This window comes from Acanthisitta chloris, unplaced genomic scaffold (assembly GCF_000695815.1).
Source record: "Acanthisitta chloris isolate BGI_N310 unplaced genomic scaffold, ASM69581v1 scaffold13233, whole genome shotgun sequence".
In the NCBI taxonomy this organism is placed as follows: Eukaryota; Metazoa; Chordata; class Aves; order Passeriformes; family Acanthisittidae; genus Acanthisitta; species Acanthisitta chloris.
In genome coordinates, this window is record NW_008663357.1 from 9,017 (window position 1) to 19,771 (window position 10,755).

The window sequence follows — 10,755 nt, forward strand, 5'->3', positions numbered from 1 at the left end:
ATGCTGTCACTCATCGGTGCCTCTTTCAGGATGAATCTTGCAGATATTGCTATGGTTCAGGAAGGTGTTCAAGCCCTGTGTTACTGGGTCCTAGGAGAACACAACAAGGAATTCTGTCTGCTCAGCCACTTTCAGTGCTTATCATAGAATAGTTTGGCTTGGAGGGACCTTAAAGATCATCCAGTTCCAACCCCTCTGCCATGAGCACAGACACCTTCCACTAGACCAAGTTACTCCATCCAGCTTGGTCTTGAATACCTCCAGGGATAGGGAATCCACAACATCCCTGAGCTACCTATGCCAGTGCCTCTCCACCCTTATAGTAATGATTCTTTTCCCAATATCTAATCTAAACCTGCTCTCCTTCAGCTTAAGGCCATTTCCCCATATCCTATCACTACATGCCCTTGTGCAAAGTCCCTCTTCAACTGTATCCCCCTAATATTCTCCAAAATTCACTATAAACCACCACTGGTGTTCAGATTTTGGACTGGAAACCTCTGGTTTTTAGCAGGATGGATATTCTTATCTTCCCACATGTTGGCTCCCAGCTGCAAACCTTCATGTTTATCATCTGTGAGAGCAGAGGCCAAGTGCAGCACCCAAATGCTGTTTCTCAGCTCTCCTGGGTTTCTCCTGAAAGCTCCATCTCTCCTCCTGAGAACCTTTCCCTAGACTCTCCATTAACTGGCATGTTTTCCACCCTCGGGGCTAAAGCCTCCATAAGCCTTGTAGGCAGATGGCAGGTTTCATCAGTCTCCAGCACCCAGGGGTGCTCAGGGCCCATCCTACACAGGTAGATTAAGCATATGCTAAAATTATTTACTGAACCAGTAACTGTCTCTGCCCTGGGGAGCCAAGAACAGCACAGCTGCAAACTACTGGAGGCTACACTGCAAGCAGGTATCACCTTAGGATGTAGAATTTGAGCTAATCTGATCTCCAGCAAAAGAAGATACAGATGCACAGGCTGGAAAGGGGTTGTAGCCCTTTCACAAACTGTTTTTGAGGGTCTCCCAGAAGTGACTCCAGTCCTTTGTGCTCAGTGTACTCAGTCCAGTTACTCCACAGGTCCTGAGCTCCTCCAGCCACCTCATATTCCACATCACTGCCAGCCTTGCTCTCCTGCACACTACCCAATCTGCTTGGAGCTGGAGCTTGACCAAGATCAAACTCTTGCCCTAATTGCTTATCTGAGCCCTTGCAAGGCATCCAGTGCCCCATGGTGCCTCCAACCCCTGCTCCCAGGCAATACCAGAGGCTGAATCATAGAATCAGAGAGTATCCTGTGTTGGAAGGACCTACAAGGATCATTGAGTCCAATTCCTGACCCTGCCTAGGACATCCCCAAAAATCCCAGCATATGTCTGAGAGCATTGTCCAAACACTCCTTGAGCTCTGGCAGACTTGGGGCCATGATCTGGGGAGCTGTTCAAGTGCCCAGCCACCCTCTGGGGGAAGAACCTTTTCCTAATATCCAACCTAATCCTCCCCTGACACAGCTCCATGCCATTAAATGGTATTGAAATGCCAGTTGGTGCAGCAGGGAGGACCAGCAGGGCCAGTGTGATGCTCTCAGGAGTTCCACTCCCACCCCCCATAACACTTCTCCAGCACAGCAGGACATCACCGTGTAACATTAACATGACAAGTGGCTGTAACACCCTGTTACTTCCTGCTGCCACATCATCGTGAGCTGCTGAAGTGCTTAGCCTGTAGTGACCAAGATCATCAGCCAACCATAGCTTCCCATCAAAGCCCCAAACCCTGCAAAACCCAAATCCAGTTCCTCTTTCAGCCAGAGAGAGGAAGAGAGGGGAGGAAGGAGGAAGGAAGATGGCAAATCTGCATATCAGATGTTTGCTGAAAGGAACGCTACGTATAAACACAGATATATAACAGCATTTTGCTAAACGCTTTGCTAGATATCAAAAGTGCATCTATATGTGTGCATGTACCATACATACACCTACATGGGAAAGGTTTTTATTACCTGTGCTAATGTTAGAGCCTTACATCACTCAACCCACGAGCCCTGCTGGAGCCACACTGTTCCTTTGCCATCAGCTCCACAGGGAGGTGGCCTAGGTTCCCATTTTCCTAGGGATCACAAAATTTTCCATTGAAACAAATACTGTTTCCAGCTCTATAGGAATATTTCAAGAGAAAGCAGTGCCTTGGCTTTCCATTTAAGATGAAGAATTGCCTCCTAGGAAAGCTGCATGGAGCTTTTGCTAAGAGAGCAGAAAGCAAGAACACACACCTTGGAGCAAACCCCTGGGCCGTGTTCCTTTAACACAGGCCAGATCCTGGTCTCATTTACACAGGCAGATATCTGGAGAGGCTTCAGTGAAATTACCCTGGATTTCAACAGCTAATGTGTCAGAAATCACGATCCAACACAGCCCCAGGGGGAAATCCATCAGTTTTCTTGTGGCCTCCCAAAAAATCTGCACTCACTCTCTCCTCTTGCCTTGCACAGGCAAACGTATCACTCAGGATAAGTGGCACCAGTTAGTGCTGTGCCACCAAAGCAGCAGCAGCTTTATTCAGCTTGGTTTTCCAAAGGGCAGTGAACACAGTAGCACTGTGTGGGTTGGGATGGGCAAGGCCATAGGTGTGGATTCTGCCGTGTAACCTTTGAGGCTGTTTGGTCATTTCAGAGCCAGCTGATGACAGGCTGGGCAGAGTTTTCAGTGTCATGTAATTACTAAACACTTCCTGAAGACAGTCAGCTGAGGAAGGGAGAGAGATCACAGTAATCAGGAACAGCCCAACTCTGTATCAGACTTCAGAGAATCCACACAGATCTGCCCCCTCAGAGCTCAGCTCTATAGGAAAAAAAGGCTGCACCGGACACTGTGGCAACAGGAATAAATCAGAGTGAAAGCAGAGCTGGGGGCGCTGGGAGCCTGAGGGGACTCCTGAGTTTCCCTGCAGGAAAGGGCAGTGCGGAGCAGCCGGAGAATCCGCAGCTGCACCTGCATCCGTCGCCAGCCAGACACAGAGAGCTTCAGTGCTCCATCTTCCCTCTGCTTCCTCCCTCTTGTCTTCCCCATCTCTCCCCTGAATAGGCAGTTTCAGGAGGAGCACAGTGCCGGATTCTCTGGGGTTTTACAGCGCATCCGGCGTTCCATGCATTATCCCGGTGGGCCCTGCTCCAGGAGCCTGCCCACTCCCCTCGGCCCAGTGCATCGCCAGCGTGGCCAGGGATGCAGCACCGTGCACATCCTCGGGCCCAGGAGGTGGCTGGAGAGCAAACCTCCTCCCTCCAGCCACTGTCCCTCAGCCCCAGGCTGTCCCCACAGCTGACACCATCTGCCCTGGCACTGCCCAAATTCCTGCCACACAGGGCTCCTTTCCCAGACACCCACTGCCTTGGCACTAGGAGCTCAGCCAAATGCACTGCTAGTCCCAAGTCACCTCTGCACCAGTGGTCCCTCCTCACAGCCCTGGGATGTGTCACCTGGGCCCCCACCCCACCCCAAAGCAGCCTTGTGGTGAGGGGACACCTGCCCCCACCCCAAAGCAACAGGGCCAAAGCAGCAGGGTGGGTGCAGTGCTGAAGGAGGAACCACAGCCACTCTTACCACACTTCCAGAGGAAGGCATGACGTGAGCTCTGGCTTAATTGGTTATTAATAACTTCTTTGTTAACAAGCCAGCCCTAAGGAGGAACTGAAATTTGACTACTTCTCTGGTAGAGAGCTCAGCTTGTGATCATTCACAATTTCTCCCAACATTATTTTGCTCTGAGGAATCTCAGCCCTCCCCAGTGAGTCACGGCGGTGACGGCATGGTCCCCTCACCTACGCACACAGCACAGCCTTCTTGGTTGGGTTTTTCTTTTTAAATCCTAGAAAAATAACAGATGCTGTTGTTGAGGGAGAGCTTCTTGGAATCTGTTTGGGCACCAGGCTGTGTCTGAATGTGACCAAACTCACAGTTCCCCTAAAAATCTAGCCCTGTGGGGGCTGCGGATCTCCCCTGCCCATGGGTGGTTACTCCTGCCACCCCATGCTGAAGGCAATGAGCCTCCCTCCATGGCAAACACTGCCAGCAAACAGCCTCCACACCCAAATCCCATGCCTCCCTGCCCAGCTGCTTTGGAACTTCCAGTTAAAGGGACCCTTCTGAGTTCTTCCCCTGCAAATCAAAGCAGTGATGTGACCCTCCCCAGTTCCATGCTGTGCTCACAGTATGCAGCACAGTGGGTTTCCAGCACCAACAGACTAGGGGTGGTGCCTGGGGACCCACAAGAGATCACAGAGAGTTCCCTGCTCCCATCCATCCTGTAGCACCAGTCTACCTGGGAAATGTTGGTATGGTTACCTTGCATTCCCCCCATGTTAACGGTTTACACAGCTGTAAACAATCCTGACTTGAGCCTCCATCCCAGCCATTCCTGGACCAAAAGAGGCAGCACCTGTCCCCAGAACTACACGCTGGCAATGCCCATCCATTAACACAAAACTGAGCCCCGACAGTCTCATGGGAAGTGCCCTGTGTTTGTTCCCCTAAGGCTGCTGCTCTGGCTGGACTCTCCCTCCTCTCCAAAACGGTGTTTGGCCCTTTCCCAGAAGCCTGATCCCAGCCACCATCCAAGGCTGGACCCATCTGGAGAAGGCTGTTTGGGGATGACCTGCCCCCTCAGTGACCCTTTTCTGCAGGTTTGAGGCTGAATTCCACACCTGAGACTTCATGATTTCCAGTCCTTTTCCAGATCCATCCTCAGGCCCAAGCACTGAAAGGCCCCACCATCAGCCTCCTGCCCTCAGGCTTCCTCCATGAGAGCATAGTCCCACTTCCCATCCAACCTACACCATGGGCAAGTGGGACCTGCTCTGATTTCCCAGCCCAGAAACCCTAATACCAGCCCAAACTGCCCATGTAGGCCCCAAGGAGATGCAGTTCCAAGTCTGGAGGCCACCAGCACCTCAAGGAGCCTCTCATAGCCATGTTGGATTCAGCATGGCCAACTGGCTCTGGGTCTGCTGGCTACCCCTCCTGTAAATGTTATCCTACAGGTCCTCTGTGGTGATGAGAGTTCAAAGGGGTCTGATCCTCTGTACTTGGTTAAACCAGGCTGTAAATGCTGACACAAGCTCCGTGCTGTGGGTTGGGCTTTTCAGAGAAGTAGAGCTACGCACAAGACCTCATTCTTAGGAGTTACAGACATGGCCTCTGCTCCAGGGGGAAATTGCTGACTCTGAAATCCTGTTTATGGGCACTGACGTGGCATTTTCTAGCCCAGGATGTTGCTTCCTCTCCGTGTGGGGCCTCAAGGGGCACACGCTTCCTCGAGAGACATCCGGATCCCATCGCAAGGGCTGATACCGTCCCCAGTCACACAGGCAGCTACGGGTGATGTGACACCTTTGCTGATCCGTCTGCCTGGACTTATCCACATGCAGCATCCCAGGCAGGAGCTTAAATCCGGGCTGTGCTGTCTTCCAGACCCCCTGCCACATTGCTGCGTGCTGGGGCAGGTCCTGTCCCTCTGCCTGCTCATTGCCAGGAGACCCCATACACACTAGGGTCTATGCAACGAGCCACCTCACCAGCCACCAGCCCTGCACCATCTGGGCACAGCTCACAGCCCCTCGGAGGCAAAGCCAGGCTGGAGACGCCCCCTCCATTCCCATCCTTCCCAAACAGCACCGTGGGCCATGGCACAGCACAAAGCGACAGAGGCACCAGCCAGAGAGGTGCTAGGGAGCTTGGGGTGTCCTCCTTAACAGAGCTCCCCGGGCTTGCAGTGGAAGGGGAAGAGGCTCCCCTCCCTCCTCTTCCTCCCTCCTGCGTGGAGACTTTGCAGCCAGGTAAACACAGGATGTTGATGAAATGAGGCTGAGCAGATTGGGCAACCCGGGAGTCAGCAGGAGCTCCAGGCAGCTCCCAGCGCCCAGGGCTGGGAACAGCGGGGAAAGGGCAGTGCCAGAGCACCTGGTGACTCCCTCTGCCTGTCCCCAGGGTAATGGAATTCCCCTGTGTGGAAGGAGAGGCAGCATGGGACTGTGGTGAAATCCAGGGCAGCGTGGGTTCCCACCCACTGCTGTGTGCCCTTGGGTGATCTGCTGCACATCCATGGGATCTCTTGGGATCTCCTTGCAGACTTGGCAAGGAAAAGGAGCTTCAGACTGCACCGGCATCAACCCAGCTCACTCCTTGGGGTGCAGGTGCTGCTGTCACACGCACAGTGACCATACGTGCTCAGCCAGCAGTGTGAGACAGCAAGCCACAAGCAAGCAGAAAGGACCTGGACACCACGCACGGACCATGGCTGGGACAGCAGGAAGGATCAGGGCGAGGGAAAGGGGTCAGGGAGGGGGCAGTGATGTAGGAGGTGGCAGGACTTTGATGACAAAGGGGCTACTGCTTCCTTAGAGCATGAGTGGAGGGGCATGTGCCACTGTCCCCAGTGTCCCCAGTGTCCCTCTGGGTACTGCTGCCATCTGCTGGCAGGACCTCATCCTGCTCTGGTCCTGAGCTCAGCCACTGCACCAAGGCCTGGGGACACCTCTGTCACATCACTGTCCTGTGCCCTGCTCCCAAGTGGTGTGGCACCATGTATGGCTCCAGGCTGGACACCCCAAGGTGTCCCCCAGGCCTCCCTATCACCATCCCCCAAAACTGCTCAAGGTGTCCACCAGCGTCACAGGCGATTGTCACACCTGATAACCCTCTCCCTGGGCTGCAGGTTTCTCCCATGTCAACCCTTTCCAGTGCCCAGACACTCCCACCACTGCCCTGTTGTTCCCCACCAAGGCCCCTGCAATGGGGCCAGTCCCAAACCAGTTTGGGCCGATGGACACAGGGACAGGATCAGGCCCTTGGCCACAGCAGGGTTAGAGCAGCAGCTCTGTTGGTCTGCTTTCCCCTGGGACTATCCAACTCCATCCTCACCAAGACTGTTGGGTGTCAGAGGAAGCTCATCCCAAGATACCTGTCTTCCTGCTGCATTCCCATCCCCTGGGTCTTGCCAGGACTTGAGAATTTGCTGAGTCCTGTGCTCCATGTGACAGGCAAGCACATGGCAAGCTTCTTCCCATGGCCTCCCTGACCTTCCTGGCCTTTCCAGCATCTCCACTTCCCCTGGGACCAGCATGTCCCAGAGATAACCATTGGGAACTAGGGCCTTGCTGGGTGTGGGAACACCCAGGGCCATCCTACACATTCCTCTCCACTTCCCATGGGCAATCAGACCCTGAAAATGGCCTCAGTGGGGTGTTACATGGAGTTGATTTTCAGACGTAGTTGGGAAGTGGGCTTGGAGGAGGTGGTATCCCTGCACCATGGCTCATCCCTCCCTGGGCAGATGGCAGCAGCATCCTGCTCCTCACTGGAAAATGCCCAAATCCATGGGCAGGGCCTGAGCTGCAGCTGTCCTTGGTTTAAATCCTCACAGCAAAGCAAACCAGTTTCTGGTGGATTTTCCATGTGCTTCATGCCCCAGCCCACACACAAGAAGGCTGTATGGCATTGGAGACCTTCCCGCTGGGAATGATCGCTGGCGTGTGAGCCTGTGGACTCAGTGCCTGACGCCCACAAGAGCTGCAGGAAGTCATTTAATTCTAAAAGGGATTTTTATTCCCTAGCCCTGCAAAAGAAAGCTGGAAAAAATCAACCCCCCAAGGGGCCACAGCTCAAAAAGTTAATAACAATTGTACTGAAATCTCACTGTTCAGAGCTGGGACATGGAGTGTTCAATCTGATTACCAAAGAAACCAGGTGTGTGCATCTGCCTACCTCCCTACACCTTCACTATTCCCACCCTCCATGATTTTCTTTCTTCTGAAACAACCACTCCCACCAAGCCACCTTTTGGCAGCTCAGCCCTTACAAGACATCAGAGACTCCCCCACCAGCACTGCCAGCTTGTCTGTGCTCTCCAAACATGCTTCCCAACATCCTCAACCTGTGTCCAGCCCATCACCATCCTGTTTCCATCCAAATCCCTACCACTGTCCACCACCCACCACAGAGGGGACTCCAGATCGTGCCACTAGCCCATGCAACCAGGTCCTTTGGCAGAGAGGTCCCCTGGCACCCAGAGGGGCTGGCACAGCTCCCCCCTCCCGACACACCTGGGCAGCTGTGCCCACCAGTAGTGCTCCGCGTGGTGCTCCGGTAGCTTGCTGACATCAGTGCGGTTTCCTGCCCTGCGCTGTGTGCTCTGCCCATACCCCACAGTCCCTCACTGTGGGGTGCTGAGCCTCAGGCAGCCCTGAGCCCCCAGGGCCCCCCAAACCCCCCTGTGACAGCCAGTGCCATGGAGTCAATGGCTCTGTACAACTTCCAGACGACGGAGAAGGACGAGCTCCCCTTCCATAAAGGGGACATCCTGAAGGTACAGGGGGCAGGGGGGCACTAGCCATGGGGGAGTTGGGGAGTTGGATGCTGTTGCTTCGGGGGGCAGAGTGGGCACATGGCATGGGGTGACAGTGGTTCTTTCATTGCCCCTGGCTTTGTTGCCTCTTTGGGGCTTTCTGTGAGGTATGAGGAGCCAGCCTCGAGGGTTTTGGGGTGTGGAGGAGCATCCCCAACAGTGGGTACTGCTTGTCTGTGCCACCAGGCTCATCTTCAGAGGGGCATCCCCAGCTGGGACATGGCATGTGGCCTCCCTGGCCATCAGTGCCACCAGCTGTGCACTGCTGCAACCCCCCAGGGATGGAACATGTCTTCCCTGCCCCACGGAGTCACCGGAGGCCACGGGGACCTGGCAGCAGGGAACATGTGCCCACACACCTGCCGAGGTGGTGGCATCCTGATGGGCTCTTGCATGACACCTAGGAATCCCCAAAAGCTCCAGAGGGGCTCATAACATCTCTGGGGGTCTGCACTCCCCTGTGACAGGAGTGAGGGTACCCACACCCTGTCCTGCTGCCCAGCTGCTCATCCCTCTCCGTGGGGCTGATGCTGTGATGTTGCAAGCTCCTCCTGGACCCCCAGCACCCTGTAGCCCCCTCAAGGGTGCAACAAGCCCCGGGAAGGGTGAGGGCATGGCCTGGCTGTACCCCAGGGCCCCAAACCCGCCTTGCCCATCCTTGCCTCCTGGTGGGTTTTCCCAGTGGCTCCACTCCGTGGCCTGGGTTTTCAGATCCTGTTTGCACAGCTGTGCCGGCCCTGGGCCCCTGCGTGGGAGGATGGAAAATGGTGTCACATAGAAGTGGGTGTCAGCACCCCTGCTCACACTGGGGCACTTCCTCCCATGGAACGCTCAGCTGCCAGTGTCCCCCTGGGGGATGGGGGGGGGGGTGATGTCCTGGATACTCCAGGGACAGATTTCACCCTCTTCCCTGGCCAAGGATTTGGGATAACACCAGGCACCCCACAGCTGCAGGCATCTGTGGTGAGCTAAGGAGTGCTAGAGGGAGCATCCAGCTCCATTCAGGTGCCTTCAACACACCCCCCCAGACCATGTCATCATTGTCAGAGCCCTGTTTTCCCGAGGTTCTGGTGGGTCATGTGGGATCTGGGGCGGCAATGGGGGTCCCACTGGTCTCCTCTCCCAGAGAAAAACAGCCAGGCTGATCCCTCCGTGCTCCTCTCCCACCTTAGATCCTCAACATGGAAGATGACCAGAACTGGTACAAGGCTGAGCTGTTCGGCTGTGAGGGCTATGTCCCCAAAAACTACATCAAGGTCATGCCACACCCGTAAGTGCCATCCCACTGTATGGGGAAGGGGGGCTGGAGCACCCACCAGCCAGGCAGTGATCCCAACGGTGCATCCCAATTCCCAAAGGTCTGCCATGAGCCAGGGTAGTCCCACACGTGGGGAAACTGAGTCACAGAGTGATGGGGTCTGCCTGCCAGGTCAGTCTGCCATTCCCACCACACCCATGTACCCCCAACACACCAAAATCCAACCCTCACACCAGGCTGCCACTAAATAAATGGTAATCGGGGAACGACAGAGCGTTATGGAATTATGACTGCATTAGACACAATCCTATTACTGTGTTATTAAAGCCCAGCATAATCCATCCCTGATTGAACCTGTGTTTTATGTGTCATTAGCTCCTGGAAAGTCACATTTAAATGCCAGAGCACATCCCACTGCCTCTCTGGCTTTGGGTAACAAACCAGGATGGGCAAGACACAGTTTCTTCCATGCAGCACCTGGAGGGTTGGCACTGAGAGATGCTCTGTGCTAAAGTTCATGGCTGATCATTCATGGGGCAATTTTTACAGGTAGCAGAGGGTCTCCATGGCCTAGGGGCCTGAAATGTCCAGACACAGCCTTGGCAGGGATGGGAGATGGAAACTACTCCTCCACCTTGTTTCTGCAGCTGCGAGCAATGCAGGCAGGAAGGGTTTTATCCCGGCACGGAGGGTTTGCTGCTCTGCACCTAGAAGGGCTGTTGCCATGAGGGGCCATGGGGGACAGGATAGGGACAGGCAGCACAGTGGAGGATGAGGCACAAGCCAGGGGACAGGATGCGGTCACAGCTGTGCTAGAGGCGCTACACTCACCCCGCATGGATGAGGCAGTGCATAGGGACATCTCTGCACCCACAGCACCCTATGGTGCCCCCACGAAAGCACCGTGATAAATCAGGAGAGGGAGGGAAGGGAGAAACTGCTGGGCGGGGGTGTCCCAGCCCCGGGTAGAGCCCTGCGGGGATCCCACACCAGGGCTCTGGCGCTGGGGTGCGATGTGGGTGCCCGCGGGCTCAGCCCGGTGTCCCTCGCAGGTGGTACGCGGGCAGGATCTCCCGGCAGCTGGCAGAGGAGCGGCTCCTCAAGCGCAA

The 10,755-nt window shown here is 55.1% G+C and overlaps 1 protein-coding gene across 1 annotated transcript in view; it reads left to right on the forward strand.

Annotated features, from left to right (window-relative positions):
* Window positions 1-8,271: 8,271 nt before the first annotated feature.
* GRAP (GRB2-related adaptor protein) overlaps window positions 8,272-10,755 on the forward strand; it is a 4,969-nt gene continuing 2,485 nt past the window's right edge. Inside the window, 3 exon segments of the mRNA XM_009070963.1 lie at window positions 8,272-8,349; window positions 9,561-9,658; window positions 10,699-10,755. Of these exon segments, the coding sequence (XP_009069211.1) occupies window positions 8,272-8,349; window positions 9,561-9,658; window positions 10,699-10,755 (233 nt within the window).